Genomic DNA, 21308 nt, shown 5'->3' on the forward strand with positions numbered 1-21308 from the left:
GTTTAACCCAACCGTATTGATTTTTTTTTTTTTTTTTTTTTGTTGGGTATATCATGGGAAAGGTTAAAACTATTCATTTTTTTTCAAAAGAAAGGACGATGAACAAGAGAGTAAACGTCACAAAACTTCAACTAGTGAGCCGCAAGAGCATGAAGCTCAATCAGGTACTTACCATTTATCTCGCATCATTATATATATTTGGGTCTTTTGTTTGCTAAACAATATTTAGTTTTTTTTTTATTTGTAAGAATGAGTCCTTTGAATAAATAAGATTATTTAGCTTTATTTGAAGTTATTATTGTTTGATCCGACCCGAGCTGAATAGACGACCCGAATATATAACCCGAAACATAGCGATAGAAAAAAAAAAGGAATATTGGATTTTAATAATCCCAACTATTCGTCGTTGGCCGCCAATGGTCCCAACTTTAAAAATAACCACTGGCACTCCTAACTACTCCCTCCGTCCCATATTAATTGTCCAATTTTGACTTACCAAGTCTTTTTCTTTCAACTTTGACCGTAGATATTTTTTTGTGTGTTACGTAACACTTGATATAAAATATATGAATGAATTGGATTTACGGTGGTAAGATTGTATTCCTTTAAAGGAAAGTGATTATTACATTTATCTCTAAGATATCTACGGTCAAAATTGAAAGAAAAAGACTTGAAAAGTCAAAATTGGACAATTAATATGGGACGGAGGGAGTATTAATATATTGGCCTCCAATGGACCTTGACTAACAGAACCCTAACGACGTTAATCTCCGGTCGCCGAAAAAACGTTTTTGGCTGGAAAACTCATTTTTTGCCGGAAAACTCAACATTTTTGTCCCGAACCTCTTTGTAGCCTTATTATGGACCTTTGGGAACCTTTTTTTAGTTCAAGCCCCAATTATTGAAGTTGCCGGAAAACTCCTTTTTCGCCGGAAAACTCAACTTTTTAGTCGGAAAACTCAACATTTTCGTCCCAAACCTCTTTGTAACCTTAGATCGACCTTTAGAAACCTTTTCCAGGACAAAAACGGTTTTCCGGCGACCGGAGACTAACGGCGTTAGGGTTCTGTTAGTCAGGGTCCATTGGTGGCCAATATGTCAATAGTTGGGACTGCCAGTGGTTATTTTTGAAGTTGAGACTATTGGCGGCCAATGACGAATAGTTGGGATTATTAAAATCCAATATTCCAAAAAAAATTGAATCCCTTGACATTTTGCTCTCGTGAATTTTTGGTCAAATTTCGCCATTGTGCTAGATATGATGCATGCCCTAAGATTTAAAAAAAAACACCGTTATACGTTTCTTTAGTAACCTTTAAAAACATACCGTTAATTTATTTTGTAACATTCATTTTAAACAAATCTACAGTAACATTTTGTTGAAAAAAACTTTTTCTTATTAACAACAATAATGAAAGTGGTTAGCTTTATAACATTATTCGTTTCCATGTTTGGTACTTGGATGACGGGACAATTATCGGGGACGCTGTTCAGGTTGCTAAAGCTCTCGACATCATCGGTTCGGAGGGTCCAGCCTTGGGGCTACGACTTAATATTAGAAAAACTGAATTATTTTGGCCGACATGCAACGGGGTGAAGGTCCGGCCAGGGCTTTTCCCCAGTGAGATTGGGAGGCCGGAGAAAGGTGTCAAACTGCTAGGAGGGGCAGTCAGCCGTGATGCCAGTTTTATTAGTGGTCTAGCAGCTAAGAGGGCAACGCGTGCTGTTGACATTATGGGACACCTTCCCTTGTTGCGGGATCCTCAAAGCGAACTCCTCTTGCTTAGATCTTGTATGGGGGTTGCAAAGTTGCTATTTGGTTTGCGAACTTGCCAGCCCCCCTTTGTGGATGATGCTGTTTCATGTTTTGATAAAGGTCTTCGGGAGGCAATAGAAGACATTGTCGTATGTGGGGGTCCTTTTTTTGGTGATCTACAGTGGCGAATCGTGACCTTGCCAATGAGGCTTGGTGGGTTGGGCCTTCTCTCAGCCCGAGATGTATAAGAATTGAACAATTACTTAAACTCCTACAAGGAGTGGTATAAGAATTGAACAACTACTTAAACTCCTACAAGGAGATGGAATCCAAAATTTGGTTCCCAAAGCATAAAAACTTCAACTTAATGCAAGCCAATGGCATGTGGAATCGAAAATGAAACCAAACCATTAGACTCGTGCAAGCCAGTTGTGCTTGGAATCGTAATTTTTTTAGAACCACGCAAGACATTGTTCATGTTAAAATCTATAGATCTCTTTAACAATGTTGAGTCCAAAAGCACTCAGATGTCATATATTTATTTTAAGAAGCACGTAGAGACCGGAAGCAGTGCTTGATCAACGGGGTTTCTCAAGAAGTTGTGCTCTAAGTAGTTTGGCCATCTGGCTCAGTTGTTAACTTCTGACTCAGTTGTTAACTTCGGACTAGTTATGGGCACATCAAGTCTGTCATGAATGACCAAAGTTTTGATTAGTTTGTAATAGGTCATTAAGTTGTTTAAATTGGTATTAAAGTCGTTGACTACAATCTAATTTTTATGATGAATAGAGTTAAGTCATTGTATTTTCACAATGGTACTGTTGTGCTCCATCAGTGATCCAAATTTGCCGTTAAAAAAATATATGACTATAAAAGCAAGATAGAGACCTTAGTTCAAGTTGATGGAAAAATCCATGATAAAACATAAAACTTAGAGAATTACGTCAAGAAAAAAAGACCCCTAGAGTATAAACTTATACGTATAAAAGATCAATCATATGAGAATAATTGTGCTAATAATAAACAAAGCAAATTATTGTATTAAAATGATCTATTTTACATAGTTAAACGAACCATGAGACCAATGGGTTTAAAGGAGTTAAAAATAAAAAGGCTATTGAGTTTGTTTAATTGAGTTTTTTCAAAGTTTTTTTTTTTTTTTTTGAACGATAAATTTGGATTACTAACGGACATTGTGCCATCAGCGGAACCACCCGATCATATCCATCTCTACTAAGCAATAATGCATATACACTAATTCAGAAGGAAACCCAATAAATCTAGAAAAAAAAACCCTTGTGAGAATCGAACCCAATACCTAATGGTCCCTAAGCCTTATCCCACAACCAAGATGTCACTAGGTTATAATTCTATGGTTTTAAACTTTATAGGTTATTGTTTTAAAACAATTTTATATTATATATAAAATATATAAAAAAAATTATAAATTTTGGGCCTATAAGATAATGGGTCATGTGAGGTCCAGGCCATGTGCTTTCGGCATTGTCTTTTATTTTTATTATCATGAACGGTATCCTTGTACGTTACATAAGATAACAAATAACATAGTATACTTTCTTACCATGATGCTTTCCTAGGCACTAAAATGGTAATGTGTGTGTTGGCCCCCAACAATCTTTAACTTAATAATTTGATACCCAATCTCTTTGTTTTATGAAAATGACATAATCATATTCTATTACCTCAAATATACCAAATATGGGGACAACAAGATCAACCCCAGATATCTTTTACCAACACTTTTGTAGCCAAATGCCCATGAACAATATATGAAAGAAAAACATACCATAATTAATTTCTTAGCAAAGAAACATATAGTGTTTGTACTATATAAGATTTAGATCATTGTTATATAATGATTGAAATTTTAGATTTTAATAATCCCAACTATTCGCCGTTGGCCATCAACAGTCCAAACTTCAAAAATAATCACTAACAATCCTAACTATTGACATATTGGCCACCACTGACTAACAGAACCCTAACGCCGTTAGTCTCTGGTTGCCGAAAAACCGTTTTTGGCCAGTAAAAGGTTTCTAAAGGTCCGATCTAAGGTTACAAAGAGGTTTGGGACAAGGATGTTAAGTTTTCCGGCCAAAAAGTTGAGTTTTCCAGCCAAAAATAAGTTTTCCGACGAAAAAATGAGTTTTCCGGCTACTTCAATAATTGGGTCTTTTATTAGAAAAGGGTTCCTAAAGGTCCGTAATAAAGTTACAAAGAGGTTTGGAACGAAAATGTTGAGTTTTCCGGCCAAAAATGAGTTTTCTGGCCAAAAGCGTTTTTCCGGCAACCGGAGATTAACGACGTTAGGGTTCTGTTAGTCAGGATCCATTGAAGGCCAATATGTTAATAGTTGAGACTGTCAGTGGTTATTAGTTGAGACTGTCAGTGGTTATTTTTGAAGTTGGAACTGTTGGCGGCCAACGACGAATAGTTGGGATTGTTAAAATCCAACATTCCATAATAATTTAATGGATATTCACTTCAAAATTGTTGCTCATACGCAACCTAGAAATAACTAACTATATCTAGTGAAAAAAAAAAAATCATGCTTGTGAATCGGATAAAACAACATATGTAATGTAATACAGAGTTATGACTTAATTTTGAATCTAACATGAGATGTATATTTATTTCTATTAAAACCATATAACCTTTGTTTTGACTGGTACAACTTGTTTATCTAAATAAGTAAAATTATTTGACAGGTTAAGTAGGGTTTACGGGTTCTAAACAGGTTAAAAATGGTGTGTTTTCCGCAAGGGTGCGGAGCGTTTTTAAAAATTTTAGGTCCCTAGGTATATAAGTAAAAAAAATCGATTCGTATCGGGTCGGGTCGGGTCGGGTCGGGTCGGGTCAGGTCATGTAAAACAAACGAACATCAAACTAAATTTATATAATCATCAAAAACATGTCAAACCTTGTTACAAACATAATTAAAACGTCGACGCCCTACGGGTTTTCATTTTTTGAAATCCATCCAAAACATCATCTAAAACTAATTTCTTACGCAATTCTTTCTCTATATAACATAAGTTCATCGCTCCATAACGTAATGTTTCAATTTTAATTTTAATTTTCAACTATTTAAGCCCTAGAAATCATAACGTAAGTTGTAATCACCCTAAAAATATATAAACAACATAATCACCCTAAAAACATATAAACAACATAATCACCCTAAAAATTATCTAAACAACCATAAACAACGTCAAAACACACAAAATTTCAAACCTATTTAACAACTTTATTACCATTTTTTCTCCTATAATATCAACCAAAATCATCAAAATAACAAAGAAACTTACCCGTGTTCGGATGCCGGTTAGATTTGGTGTCAAACGACGGTGGTATGGTGGCTGATTACGGTGGTTGTCGGCTGCTGGACTGTTGTCGTTGGGTGATGTTGTTCGTTGGCAGGTCCGCAAGAGAGAGAGAGCGGGAGAGAATTTCTAAAGATTTGGGCTTTAATTATTTTATTATAGTTTAAAATATTGTTGGGTTTGGTTAATGGGCTAATACTTAGTGCGCTAGCTAGTTAGGAATTATAAGTGGGTAAAGGTATGGGTATTTGGGTTTAGTTAGTTTGGTATTAAAAGTTATATAATTTAGGTAGTATTTTTTTAAAAAATAAGAGTTTACTAAAAAAGTTAAAATATAAATTGATAACACTTTTTACCTAAGGGGTGCAGACGAAAAATTTCAAGGGTGCGGTCGAAAAATTCTAAGAGGTGCGGACGAAAAATTCCAAGGGGTGTGGACGAGATTTTCGACGGAACTTAGCACTAAATTTTTTTTCCCTAGGGGTGCGCCCACCCACCTTGAGCTTGGTTTGGGTCCACCTCTGATTGTAAATGGTTTCTTTGAATTTTCTACAAACTTCAACTCAAATTTGTTTAGTGGGGTCTAGTGGATCGTGTATAGTAACTCAACCCCTAGACCCATAGTTTTATTTTTAGTAAGATCTATTTTGCTATTTAAAATAGGGTTGCGATGTGGTTTGTTGTTTGTTTACATGCCATTTTATGGTAAATTAAATCTTCATTTTATGAATTAATTTTAGCTTAAAAAAAAAAAAAAAAAAAAAAAAAAAAAAAAAAAAAAAACCTTTTAGGTGGTGCTTAATTGTGTTGACAAAATGAATCAAGATTTTGTGAAGCGATTAACAAGTTACTACAAAACAAACTTATATCAGGGTATTCACCTATATATTCAAAATAGAAGGGATTCACAGTAACAATCAATAAATAAATATTAAAATGAGTCTTTAATGAAAAGTAATAATAATTGAAATAAATGAATAGTATTGAGTACCGGTATCAAATTTACTAAACTGAGTATATTTTCGGTATTCGTTCGGCACCGGTATTCATCGGATTTTACCTTCAAATACCGGTGTCGTACCAGTACCGACCGTATAAAGCCGTACTGTACCAGGTATATTCGATACCGGTACCCATTTTTTGGGATTTCGGTAACGGTATTTTCGGTACCGGTTGGTACCGAGCTCATCAAATCCTGTAGCAACGTAGCAATGCAAGTAATTGCACAATTTAGATTACTTTTCATACACACAGTAAGTAAACTGTATTTCGTTTGAATGAGGTTTTATATACACAACAACTTATTTTTCTTTATATTTTGTCTTTTTACGTAATGAATGAATTGTAGCATGTAAAATTAAGTTGGATATTTAGATTATTGATAAGAAAATCGTATCAAATCCTGTAATCAAACCGGTATCATATCGGTACCAAAATTACTATACCAAATCATTTTCGGTACCAATTTGGTACCCACCTTTTAGCGTTTTCAGAATCGTTACTTTCGGTTCGACACTGGTCTAGCACCATACCTATATTTATTGATTTTTACCTTCAAATACCATACCGTATTGTACCGAGCATTTTCGGTGCCGGTACCTAATTTCGATGATTTTCCGGATCGGTACTGTCGGTGCCGTTACAGGTACCGAGCTCATCCATATTTTAACGTGTTAGCACCATAATAACTGAACTGAAAACAACCAAATTTCTAACGTGTAGAACGTGTGGGTCCTATTATTATATATTAGGTTATTTAAAATCCTTTTTTTAGGACGGATTGACTATCCTTTTCACGACATTTTTATTTATGTTTTGATATTCGGTATCTGTTTGCCGTTACTGACACGCATTTTGCAGTCATTGGGTCCCCGTCGCAACGCACGGGCGGAAATTTAACTAGTTAACTTAACAAAGTATTTATCACTCAAACCACTTTGTTATGAACTAAAATCTTATATTAATATTTGAAAAATAAATACTAAAACACTTTTATAATAATAATAATAAAAATAATGATATATTATTATTATTATTATCTGTATTATTATTATTATTATTATTATTATTATTATTATTATTATTATTATTATTATTATTATTACACCTCTTGATTATAGTTTTATGCATACGAGGAGGAGGAGCCAAAGGACGATGTGACAACTGACAACAAACTTTGAAATGATTTGGTCTTTTTTTAATTATAATAGTTAATTAATTATTACTTTTAATATTTATTAAGTCCATTATTATTTATATGATTATTGTTTTCTTTCGTGCATCAACGCGGTTTTTTCATGTATCACAGAACGGATGTGATGGTGACCCTCGTAAGATTGAAGATCTAGGCCTTCCCATGTGAGATCGTTATTATTATTCTTGAATTTTTATTTTCTTTTTTGGAGTAGGACCCATAAATATGAAAATGAAAAAATAGTAAAATAATAATAATAATAATAATAATAATAATAATAATAATAATAATAATAATAATGTGTTGCCTAATTCGTCTGAACTTTTAGACTTTGTAGTAATAATATATATTTGGCACCGACTAAGTATATGTGTTTAAATCAAATTAACTTTAGAGCACCTCTCTAATATATAAGAATGTGGAGTATGGGGCGTGGGTGGGCTGAAAACGCCCAAACCATCATTCCGGATGGGCTTAGGTTTCAGCGTGGCCCAATGGGCGGGAGTTTAAAGGCAGGCGTGGGGCGGGCTAGCGATCCTATGTGGCCGGCTCTTATTCGCTTGTTAGCCATGTCATAGCGGGGCATTTAAAATTTAAAATCTAACCGTTTGGCCAAGCCAAGCGGTTCACCCCAACCCAACAGTCAACATCACTATAAATATAACCCCAACCCCACCGGCTACCCCAACCCAAACAATCTTGTTGGTTGTCCACCGCTACCTCAACCAAAACCCACTTGATCGAACCCGCTACCCCAACCGAAACACACTTGATCGATGGCCTCTTGGACACACGAAGAAGAGCTAGCTCTTGTCACGAGCGTGGTTGACGCAATGAAGGGCCGACAACCCGGTGAAACGCGTTACTGGCCGGCGGCTTTTGCTAGCTACCGGCATAACGTGGGAAACGACCGGCACAACTTAAACGCGTGCCAACATAAATGGCGCGAGCTACGGCCGAAGCTTGTTCGTTTCAAAGCCTACTACGAAGTCGTTCCGAGCGGTGAGATAAGCCACGAAGACCGGGTGGCGGTGGCGAACATTGAGTTTCGGGGCAAAGAGCGAAAGCCGTTCGACAAGCTCGCTCTTTTTGAAATTTACTTAACGCTCTAGGTTATTTTTATTCTGTAATCGTTTTTAGGTTTTTTTGTAATTTTTATGAATTTTGTAATTTTTAGGAATTTAATAAAATTTTAGGCTTTTTTTTAAATGTTGTGTGTATTTTTTATAATTTTGTTTTTTTTTATTTTTATTTTAATAAACTGCCAAGCCACGCGGGCTAGCCACGCCCCGCCATACCCCACGGACACGTCACTCACCGGCTGGGGGGCTCGAACTCCACGTGTCAACTCATGCCCTCAACCCCCGCCCCACCATACCTCACGGTCTAATGTAAGGACCTAGAGGGGGAGTAATGTGTTTGTTTTATTCTAACTTGGATTTTATGTAAACTATTGTAAATGAAGCTAGATTTGTAAGTAAAAGCTAAGAGAGAAAGAAAACAGGTGATGTGTTAAGTAGATGTTAACGAATCCACCTTATGCTCTTCCTTTAATTTTAATGATCAATTGAAACTTTGCCTTCTTTAACTTGTATATAAGAATAGATAATGATCACCTTGTATGAACCATTTTCTAAGTTAGTAGACAACTAGTTCTCCCTAATACACTTGGTAGTAATCACCACTTTACTTCTCTCTAATCTTTGGTCATCATTTTATCTTAGGCCATGCATAATAGGTATTATAGAGGTGTGATTGTATGAAGGGGCTTGATAATGGCCCCAACACCTCCCCCATGAGCGTTATATGGGCATGAAGAGGAAGGAACGTTTCTAGTATAACGTCCAATGAGAAGAAAAATGGACAGTAATGATTGAAGAGCACTAAGGGGCGTTAACCATTACACATTTTTTGAAAAGGTGTTATGATGCTGATGTGGCGGAAAATGCACCTTAGGAGACATTAACCGCTACGGATGGTTTAATGATAGTGATTGGCATTTAATCTTATCACCATTTAAGGCAAAAACAGGTTGTGTTTTTTTTTTTTTTTTTTTTTTTTTTAACAAATGAGTAAAGAATTTTTAAAAACTACTTGCTTCTCTTGAATCTATTGCTCCTTTACCTTTATCTTGATAATGGAGTATGAAAGAAATTTAAGACCACTTTAGAGAGTGTGTAACTAAGTGTCTTTTTCTTTACAAAAGGTTGATTTTAAGTGTGGTTTGATTGACTAATTAAACAAAGATGTAAAGTAACTTTGCAAAAGTGGCCATACCACGCATGGTCAATCCATGCATGATCCAACCATGAATCATTTGTCATCCTTCTCGTCAAATGCTAGACATTTCATAAATAAGATCTTTCTTTTCGGCCAATGATTCCCAGATCTATTGGTTTGGATAGAGGTGGTAAGGTTTATCCACTTTAGTAGGGTTCTTGACCGGGTGGTCACGAGTTCAACCCCAATACTGACCCACAACTAACTGGCACATAGTTGTACGGTTCATGGTGTTTCGATGCCTAGCGCCTGCCACAGATCGAACGTGACTTGTGTGAGTAGTAGTTTGATAAGCCTCTGTGGATCAAATCATCAACATGATAATCGGATATCAAAACACCTGTAAGAACTAACAAGTTTTTGACACAAAAAACCTAGATCTAAGACTTTTCTCCAGAGACTTTTAAAGACACGTACACACAGTGATGGTATAAAAATCTTACCCTAATGACTCTTTGTGTGTCATGAGTCCTCATTTATAGTGACCCGGAGAAGAGATCCTGCTTCAATACTTGACCCAGCTACTGCTGTGTTTTTTAATCAGCTTCTCAAGCCCATTAGTAGCAATATCCAGCCCATATCTTCTTATCTTTGTAAGCCCACTAAATACTAAGCCCACATCAAACTTGTTCCAATGATCCAACCGTGGTTCACTAAAATAAAAGAACAATAATATTAAGAATAGAGTAAATTACGATTTTGGCTCCTATGGTTATATCATTTTTACCCTTTTAGCAAAAAAAAGAATTTTTTAACATCTGAGCCCCCAATGTCTTTTTTTAACCCTTTTGGTCCCTAATTTTAATGGATGTGGTTAGTGTTAGGGGCCAAAAGTGTTAGAAAAAAGACGTTGGGGCTCCGATGTTAAAAATTCTTTTTTGGGCTAAAAGGGTAAAAGTGATATAACCACAGTGGCCAAAATTGTAATTTACTCTGAAGAATATTATAAACTTTGATTATTGAATTGGTATTATTTATATATTTTAACAAAGTATGAAACAAAAAAGGTTGGGAGAATCTGTTATAAAGAGATGTTTTAGAACATGTCTTACAATCTTGAAAATTGAACATGCATTTTAGGATAGAAATCTCTATTTGCTATTTGTGTGACACAATTCATTTTCAAAATCTTATACATAATGGCTTAAAACACATCTTAAATTAGTCAACTTTGGTGTTTTCTAGCCACTTCACAATCAAATGGTTGCCAATCAGACCATGTTTTTCTCATGGCGCATCAAGAACTTTTTGAACAATATTTTTTCACTCTATTCAAGAAAGTTCACCCTCTTGCACACTAAGACCCTAAAATTTTAAGTCAAGTGATGTTTAGTTTCAAAATACGGGGTTGGTTCCGGTACAAACTATATTTATCCTACAAATCGTAAGAACAGATCCTACCACTTAAAAAAAGTTGAATTAGCACATACCAAAACAATACATACATAAAAGTAGCACTTTTGAATTATATTAACACATGAAAATTAATCAAGATAATTGATTTTAGCACATATTTGAATTATATATGCACTTTTCTTAATCAACACATTGAAAACAAAAAGAAGATCCAAATAAAGAATTAATTGCTTGTTCGTATATTTATAGGGAATTCAATATAATTGATATTATTTAGGATATTGTTTTATCATTTTTCTATAATTGGTTAGATGTCACGTGCCACTTTTTAAATGGTTCTTACAGTTTGTATGCGAAATATGGTTTGTATTTGATTCTACTCCTTCAAAATGCATTCCCTTAAAAAAAAAGGTAACCGATCACTAAAAGGATAGGTGTTTGTGAGACTTATTGTAAAGTATATATTTGAACACTTATGGGCATTTGTTGGAGTCTAGGTGAAGAAACACGGAACTAATTATGGGAATAATCAGTTGGGATTATGTTTCTACCATAGAGGTTAATCCTCTAATGATTCCCTGAGCTTCGTCCTAAACGTCTACTCCTGCAAAACAGAACACCGTTACTCGTTAAGAGGGGAATATGGGGGTTTCCCTCTTAACCGGGCTCCGGCGTGAGAATAAGCGACTGCTTTTGGGGAGAATTAAGTATTAAGAGTGAGAGTAGAGGGAATGGAATGTTTAACCTGTGAAGTGAGGTTTGTATTTATAGCCGGAGAGGTGTAAGAGGATATGGACCGATGGGCTTTGGGCCAGAGGACGACAACATAGCGGATATGCTCTTTGTCTCACTGGTGTCGACCGTTAGTGGCTTCTAGAAGTTCTTCGGCGCTGGCGCGCCTTGATTGGAGCCACGTGTCGCTGTTGCCGGCCTTGCTGTCCTTCTGCCATCAGCAGGCAAGTGGAGATCGTGGGGCAGGTGTCTCTGCCCTTTGATTGGTGCCACGTAGGCGTCCTTAGGTACTTTTTGTCTCCTGTATGTCAGACGATCGTGGAGCAAGATTGAGCAGAGCCTGGAGGATGTGGATTGGCTCCTTTTATCTGCCACTTGTACCTTTTGTACCTTCTAAACTTGGTCTTGCGCTCCAACCTTTATGCGACCCTAGCTGAGCACGGAACTAGCTTGTGCAGGGTTAGAGGTACTGAAGGCTCTTATCAAAATGTTAAGTGCTGATCTTACTATTGTTTCTTGCTTAGACCTCGCGCGAGGTCCGTCTTTGGAGAAGTAACCCGCGCGAGGTTAAGATCAAAGATCTTGCTAACTTAGGAGTATGGTCCTGCGCGCGACTTGGAATAAGATCTGCGCGGCTTTTTGGGACCATACCCCTTCACTAGGATTAGGAAGAATTTGTAAAGGTGATCACTATCTTAGAGTTCGTTAATGAGATGATAACTATTCGATAATCCCTATCAAAGAGTGATTAAGGAGAAGTAATTGTTGATCGCTACCACTGTTAGTGATAACATAAGAGAGATGATCATACCTTATTAGTGAGAAGTTGTGAAAGTGATCTCTACCTTTGTAGAGAGATATAAACTCTTGGTGGATAGAAAAGAATGAATATAAGGTGTGTTAGTTTTTTTTAACGACTTAAATTACATCTAATTTGTTTTCAGCGGGGCTTGAATCTTTGACCTTAAGAGAGCAACACCTTAACTCAAAGCCATTTTTAACGACTTGAATTACACCTAATCCGTTTTCGGCAGGGCTCGAATCTTTGACCTTAAGGGAGCAACATCTTAACTCCAATGGCTTTGCCAATTAAACCCAACCCTCCACCCATAAGGTGTGTTAGTTATAGTTAGCACCCACCCAAACTACTATAATTTTGTGTCTTGTGTGTTGATTTTTTAGCTTATTTAAAATCCTTTTTAACATACATTTTATTTACGCGGAATTATATTCTTAACACAATAAAAGATTTCATTAAAGCGGTTATAAATTTATAGATAACATATATACTTGGCTAGGTTTTTACAATTGATATCAAAGCAAGTTTCAGTATTTTAGTTGGACCAATGGACTCAAACAAAGATACTAGCAGTAGCTGGGGACTTTATATGACCATACTCTAATGACTTTTCACAATAGTAATAAATGTGAATATATGTTTAAAAGCTATAGATAATGGGGTAAAGTTATCATACAAAGTCTCCTGATATGAGTACTAAATAAAGACGTAATAGATCACAAAATATATCACAATCTCGAGCAAAATATAACATAACGCCAAAAATATATAAAACAATATCGAGGAAAAAAGACACAATGACGCAAATAAAGAAAGTCACAATGATAGAAACAAAAAATCTAAAATATACAAGCTAAAATTTGAAAAGCAAAAAAATCTCATATAGTAGAGTTCAACGAGACAGTTCCACTGCCGCTTGAATGAGGTTAATCGGAGTCCGTTTGATAATGTTCCTACGAATTTCTATTTTTAAGAGGCTATGTATTTGATCGTAACCCAAAAATTATGGCATTTTAGTATATGGTTTGGAAAAAAATTATTTGAAACACATATCATTATACAACACTACTCCACAAACCTTCGAAATAAAGATAAAAGAGAAAAATGTCCGGATAGTCCATGTGGTTTGCCCTTTTTTCACCTTTAGTCCCTAACTTTCTAAAATTACAGCTATAGTCCCCAACTTTTGCAATTTCGTTCCCGAATAGTCCATAGGCCTAACATCAGTTACTTTTCTCAGTTAAGAGGGTGTGAAATGACAAAAATACCCTTACTAAACAAACAAAATAACTTAACCTATTAAATAGATTTATTTATATGCGGAACCCGCTCCTTTATAAAAATAAAATAACAGCCCCACCCCCACCCCTTCACCTTCCTCTCTCTTTCTTCTCTCTTCCCCATCTCCATCCACCCCACCCTCTTTTACCACCTTCACCTTCACCACCACCACCTCACCCTGTTGGAAAAACACCACCACCACAACCTCCCACCATCATCTTCAACCTCATCCACCACTGCCACCATCTCACCTGCCTAAAAATACGTTGATGATATTCGGGACAAGACATTTCTGATGAACCATAGAAATTTTAAACCAAACAACACAAGAATGACTCTAATACCATTTGTAACATCCAGACTCTCGTACCACCAATATTGTTTGTCGCTTTGCCCCTAATAGATTGCCTATCGAGGAACTAACGGATTCCTTTTTGGTTGCTATGGCGGAGTTTTCATCTTCTACACAACCAATACGCCTAAAATGTATTTCTTATAAATCAAGAATGTCTCCTGTTTTAAGATTGTATCAAAGTGAATAATATAGTATGAGCATTGATACAAACAAACCCACAACCATGAGACGTTGGATAACAAAATGTTCTATTGAGTCGTTGATGTGAACTTATTTATAAGAAATGTGGACAACGTGTGCTTTAACATGTGTCATACATGTACACAAGGCATATACAATTTGGAATTCCTACATGTTTTTTGACGTGTTTGATATATGAAATTAAGTTTTAATAAACATTTTTTTTACTTCTCTTATTTAACTCTCAAAACTACTTCTACTAAACAAAGCTTGGTAACTAGCCTAGGCCCAACAATCATCAAGCTCGTGTTTGGTAAAAAAAAATTAATGACCAACAAAAGTCCGATTATCAGGGTAAACGCAATGGCAAAAGTCCAATTCAGTAACATGGCCCGCCATAATTCCAGAGGAAACCTAGCGCCCGAAGGCTCACTGTGGTAAAATCCCTAATTCAACCCAGAGCTACTCCAGACGAGACTCGAACTCATTATCTCCACATTAAAAAGTCATGAGTAGGGTGTGAATTTCAAACACGACATGACACGAACCTAACACGAAATTCGTGGATTTGGAGGTAGTCTAAATGGGTTCGGATCAAATTCGGGTTGAACCTACGAACCCGTTTAGCTAAACGAGTCGGGTTCATGTCAACCCAGTCGAGTTGACGGGTTGATTCGTTTAACCCATCTAAATTAGATTACATTTTTTACGGTATGTTTTATGTCATGGTATGTATTTTATCCCATAATTATAACTAAAAAAGAAATTAACATAAAATTTTATAAATTAAATGAAATTGCGACATAATTGTGTTTTTTTAGTAAATTTTAATTTTAATATATTAATTTGGGAAAGAAATTTAAAAGTAAAATAATTCGGGTTGAACGGGTCGTGTTCGGGTCAACACGCGTATTTTCGGGTCGTGTTCAAGTTCATATGTATGACACAGTTTTCGAGTTCGGGTTCGAGTCAGATTGAACCAGCCAACCTACGCACACGACCCATTTAACATCCCCACATGCCACATGAGGCTGCCAACGCACTAGAAGGTCGGAAAACTCACTCTACAAGATAGCATAACATGCCTTGAGGTTTTAAATGGCAACAGATATGCAAAATGAGTGATCAACATACAACTTATAATCAAACTATACCATCTTCAGAGCAGCTACCTTATAGCTAATATATCAGTTTATCTACTGATAACATCATACAGATTCACTAAAGGATCTTTTACAAAAGAATTCAAACCAAGTAGTTCAAAAAATGCTCACTCAGGTCTGCGCATTTTTACGTTGACGCTGATTTCCTTATAAGACTGAACCTTCTTAGTTACTTCACGAGACGGCCTTGAAATAGACGATCTTCTACCTTCTTGACTAACTTTATTTGGTAACGAATCATCTTCCTTTTTAACAGAAACGGCAATATCATCCACTTGCATTTTATCATCAATCTCGTCTGTATGGAACGTGTCCTCTGCGGGTTTCGGTTCATCATGTTTAAACCGAGCAGATTGCCTTCTAGCTACCGACCTGTAAAACATATAATATTAAGAATAGAAAAAACTGAAAATATATAATTAGATACAAAAGAACACGTGTGCACAAACCTCTCATTGTCACCCGCATCCTTCTCCTGAATCTTTTTAACCGCAGAGCATAAACCTACATCAAAAAATTCAAAATGATCAGACGCACAATCTGTTTATGCAACCGCAAACCATCACGACACTAACGAGACTGACTTTTGGATTTATGTCTTCCATTTGTGTTTGACTGTTGGTCTTTGCTGCTTTCGGGAACCGTACAAACTCCGATCTCTTCATGCTTGGATACTTTCGCCTTCTACCAGTTAAATTAACATATATAAATATTTACCCAATGTTTAGTTTAAAAAAACAAGAAAATACATGTAATATTCACACGCTAACCTTGGTTTCATCTGTTTCACATGCTTTGGTTTTCCTTTTTCCCTGATATAACACGGAATATGCGTGTGAGCATAAAATAGAACAATATGACGATATCATAGTTGTCGATAGCGACCATAGCGGTCGCTATAGCGCGCTTTATGGCGATGCGACTATGTGTTGCTATGTTGGTTATGGCGATGAATAGCGAGCTTAGCGACAGTTTGGGTTTTTTTTTTTTTTTTGATGTTAATATCAATTAGATATAGCTATAAAATAGCTGGATTTATAGGTTTTTGTTAAATATACATGTAAAATATCATATATCAAGGGTATTTTGATGTAATATACATATAAAAATTTTCAAAATTCTTTTTCTAGTGTAATCGCTATTTTTAAAATAGCCGTCGCTATTTGTCGCTATTCGCCACGTAGCCTATAGGTGCCTTGCTTGGTTTAAAAAAGCGCGAAGCGCTCCGAAGCGTTTTGGTTCCAAAAGCTTTAAGCGAAGCTTCAAGCACGAAGCGAGAGCTTCACGTATACGAAGCGCTCCATATTATATATAATTATATATAATGTTAATTTTATATATATGTATAAAAAATAGCTATCCATATTATATATATGTATTTTATAATGTTAATTTTGTACTTTTATGCATAAATTAAAAAGTTTAAGGACCAAATGTAAACTACTGAAGATAGAGGGGATTAAATGTTTAAATAGACAAACTATCTTTACACTTTTTAAGTAAAAAGTTAGAAGTTTCAGGGACTGAATGGAAACTAATGAAAGATGGAGGGGTTAAATGTTTAAAAACCTTAACTTATAAAAACCCTAAAAAGCCTAAAAGACAGATACGCAGCCGCTCTCAGCATCTCTCTTCTTCTTCTTCCCCCTTCTTCCTGGTTTCCGGCTGAAAGCAACTCCGTCGCCGGAATTTGTCGCCGGATTTCACATAGGAAGTCGCTATATCGTCGATATAAGGTCGATATGTACCTTGTAAAGACTGTTGGGCTTAAAAAATGGCCCAAATGGTGATCTAATTGGCTGGAGCGTCGCTTCACAACTTCATCGCTTCGCCGCTTAAAGCTCGCTTCACATCGCTTCACGTAATGTAACGCTTCAGACCCAAAAAAGCGTTTTTTCCAGCGCTTCACGCTCGCTTTAAGCGCGCTTTTTTAAACACAGGTGCCTTGTCGCTATTCGCCATCGACAACTATGGACGATATCCAGCATATCTGCTACTAAAAGAAGAAAGAGCAACAACACTGACCTCTAACTCCAGCTTTTTTGCTATGAGCACACCATTTTTGCATCCGAGCTGATGTTGCAATTCTTTTAGCTAAATCACGGTAAAACCGAAAAAAAAAAGCGTCAATGCAATTGATAATAGACATGTAAAGAAAACGGGAAATTGGCCACACGAAATTGCATGAACAACTTACTCTATCCTTGCCAGAGTTCAAATCCTATAAATAAGAAACAGAGTTAATCTTTTTGACAAAAACAACATTAGAAAATTTTATATGGTTATGACAAGCTAACAAACCGCTAGCAGTTGACTATTTGACTGAGCAAGATGCAAGTTCTGCTGCTGCATCTTCTGCAGAGTCATCCTAAGTTTCTGTAGCTCAGCTCCGCTTATTTCAATGATTTTACTGGGAAAAATGTTAAGGAAATCGTATATTCATGGTCAAACAAAAACAGCTAACGTATTACAAGGATACTTTTTATCTGCTAAGAGCTTTTTGAGTGCTACATTTTCCTGAAATACATCAGCATTGAACCATGTAATTAAATAGCAGTTAAACATGAGATTTACGGTTTACCACAACACTGTTACTTGTTATGTGTAAAAAAAGCATAATGTCACATGAAAAATTTGGGTACCTTTTGGAGCTGCTCTATATAATCTTTCATGGTAGATGAATTTGGGCGGGACTTGTTATCTTGGGTCAAAGTAGTAGGTGCACTCGGCATGTTGCTTATGTCAGCAAGCTTCTTCCTCCCTGAATTTACTATACAAGTCTTTGCCCTTATCTCTACTTTAGGCTTATCTAGTTTAACAAAATTTACAAATGATGAACAACTGTACAAAAACTGTGTACAAAACGTTCAAGTCTTTAACTATTTTAACGTTTTTGAAATTATTCAACGTAAAAGATTCTAAAAGCTTTTCTTGACATGTAAAGCATAGTTATCAAAAGCGGGAAGCGCACTCAAGGCGCTAAGGCTCCGCCTAGGGCGGTAGGGCCTAGGCGAAAGGCGCAAATAAAGTGTGGACCTGAGAAAATAAAAGCACACTTAAATAAAAAATAAAATATATTATGTAATGGAAAATAAAAAATAGAGTTAAATGGCATTTTAGTCCCTGTGGTTTGGACCATTTTGCCAGTTTAGTCCAGAAGTTTCATTTTTCGCATGTGGGTCCAAAAAGGTTTCACCGTTGCCATTTTACTCCACTGGGTTAACTTCATCCATTTTTTCTGTTAACGAGAAAGGCAATTCGGTCATTTTATATGGCTGAATTGCCCTCCTAGTTAACAGAATTACATATAAAATGACCGAATTGCCCTTATCGTTAACAGAAAAAATGGATGAAGTTAACCCAGTGGACTAAAGTGGCAACGGTGAAACCTTTTTGGACCCACAGGTAAAAAATGAAACTTTTGGACTAAACTAGCAAAATGGCCCAAATCACAGGGACTAAAATGGCATTTAACTCTAAAAAATAATATATGTTATGTAAAATATATCAGTTTTCCTGTAATATGAGGGTTCAACATCATTTGAGAAGCCCTTTTCTGTATTCTGTGACAACAGAAGTCAGAATTAAATCAGAGAACAAAAAACTAGAACTTCGAGAACTAATTCAGAATTAATTAATTAGAAATAAATACTGGAAAATGCAGAACTAAATCAGAGAACAAAAAAATGCTGTTAATGTATTTAGGATAAGAGTATCTTTGGATTCTAATGAAAGTTTTTTAGCCGTGCAAAAAAATAAATAGGATAAAAGTAACCAATAGTCCTATAAATAAATACTGCAGATAATGAGGAATTTACAAATTAAAAAAAAAAAAGATTAATTATCATTTATCACTCATGGAATTAGGCTACGCTCAAAATACCTAGGAAGTAGGAGCGCAATCAACGCGCTTCGCCCAGAAAAATCGCCTAGGCACCAAAATCAACCGCTTTTGATAACTATGATGTAAAGTATAGTATGCAGATAACATAAAGTGTAGCATAAAGAATCAAAACAAAAATAAAGCAATGCGTACTATAAATAATAGCAGTAAACAACTGATAACATAAAATAGAAGAGCAGAGAGACATGAATAAGGTAGCACAAATATCTTTAAAAGTACCTATACGCTCCCCAAACAAACCATACGCCAAGACCGCACTAAGGCAAAAGTTATGCAGTTAATATCAGTGATATATCGGTTATATCGGTCCCTAGTAAAATATCGGTGTCAAATATCGGTACCGATATTATCGGTGATATTGACCGACTTGATACTAAAATTACCGATATCCCACCGATATCTCACCAAGATAACCTATATTTCAAATATCGGTCCTTAACCGATATCCGATAGTTTACCGAATTAACTGCATAGGGCAAAACTAAGGCTAAGGCAACTAAAAGTGCAAAAAAGCTAAAACCCCATGAAAACGCTGAGACAAATCTATACACTGCCATATAAAAGTCCATAACTTTTATCCGCTTGGTTTTAAAAAGCGCGCCTGAGACGCGCTGAGGCATGAGGCGCGCTGAGGCGCAGCTTCTGGGGCTCTTTCGCTCAGTGCCTTGTGTAATTACAAGAAGCGCCCAACAGGCGCATATTTTAGGGTTTTTGGGGGGGCTTTTTGGTCTGAGGCGCGCGCCTCATGTATCTGGGGCGTTTTATTGCAGAAAAATGTTGTACTTTGGGTTTTTTGACTTGTACATGCAAGTAAAATGGTATAAAAGCCTTATTTATAGCTATATTTTGGTTAAAGGAAGCTAAAAACCTATGGGATATGTATGGTATATCTACAAAAATTATATAAACACCTGTCGCCTCAGGTACGAAAAGCCAACTGCTTTTGCGCTTCGCGCCTCAATTTTAGATCTCGTCGCTTTTGTGCGCCTATCGCTTTTTTAAAACCAAGTTTATCCGTCTTCTCCAAGAAACGACGGTAAATCTGAGCTTTTACAACCTCAGTATCTCACTATGAGTAATGTTGATCTTTTCTCTACTTACATATTACATAACAAACTACAAAATACAAAACATAATCTAGATTTTAGCATAATAAAACTTTGAATTCTATACAACAATACAACCACAGTAACATTTATCACAATCCGTAATCTTATAACAATTTAATAAAACTTTGAAAAAAGTCTAATAATTCATGTAGATTTGAAAATGAAACCCTAATTCGTACAGAGAATCAGTAACTGGACCTGAATTTCACAATAACATTATCAATCCAAAAAAAACCTAGATTCTAGAAAACGAACAAGAATATGAAGTTTGAGATCGTGATTCATGAAAACGGACCGTTGGATCTTGAAATTGAAGGCATAAAGTGGAGATTAATGGAGAAATAGAGCAAAATGAAGTAGTGTATACCTTCAATTACAAGGTCATTGTTGGAATCAAAGACATAGATATCTTCCATGATGATGTTGAAACCCTAATCGTAAAGCATTAATCTTGAAGCTTCTTCAGTCGCATTGTGTTTCTCTCTCACACAGTTGTTGAGAATAATTTTGAATCTTGAGATTGCGAGCCTAATTTTGAATCTTGTGATTGTGGGCCTAATGGGTTCAATAAGGCCCATGTAAGAATACCCAAACTTAAGTTTTTTTTTTAATGAAAAATTTGAATTACTGTCGGATCATTGAAGTATTACCGTGTCACCAGCGAGACTACCAAAAATTAGTTGACAAGAACAACTCCAATTGACGTGATGTGGCAAAGTCTGAAATTTCAAACCGAACCTATGGACCCATGATGCCATCGGAGGGGAGGTGTCCACTGACAAGGACTCGTTCGTACAAGGTGTGTGGGTAAAGAGGTGCACAAACTAGATTTTATTCGATCCAGATAAAGTCAAA

The 21308-nt window shown here is 36.0% G+C and overlaps 1 protein-coding gene across 2 annotated transcripts; it reads right to left on the reverse strand.

Moving 5' to 3' along the window:
* Positions 1-15367: 15367 nt before the first annotated feature.
* Positions 15368-20974, reverse strand: LOC110898690 (SHUGOSHIN 2). 2 transcript variants are annotated; one of them, XM_022145516.2, is made up of 10 exons: positions 20821-20974; positions 18083-18249; positions 17920-17957; positions 17742-17850; positions 17638-17661; positions 17466-17534; positions 16211-16252; positions 16025-16121; positions 15890-15944; positions 15368-15812 (listed from the first exon to the last, which is right to left on the reverse strand). In XM_022145516.2, the coding sequence occupies exons 1-10, from the start codon at positions 20867-20869 to the stop codon at positions 15548-15550; spliced, it is 915 nt and encodes a 304-aa protein (XP_022001208.1). In that variant the 5' UTR covers positions 20870-20974; the 3' UTR covers positions 15368-15547. The 2 variants fall into 2 exon arrangements, with proteins under 2 accessions (XP_022001208.1, XP_022001207.1); XM_022145515.2 differs by having other exon boundaries at positions 16025-16124.
* Positions 20975-21308: the final 334 nt, after the last annotated feature.

The sequence above is a fragment of the Helianthus annuus genome, chromosome 15 (assembly GCF_002127325.2).
Source record: "Helianthus annuus cultivar XRQ/B chromosome 15, HanXRQr2.0-SUNRISE, whole genome shotgun sequence".
Classification (NCBI taxonomy): domain Eukaryota; kingdom Viridiplantae; phylum Streptophyta; class Magnoliopsida; order Asterales; family Asteraceae; genus Helianthus; species Helianthus annuus.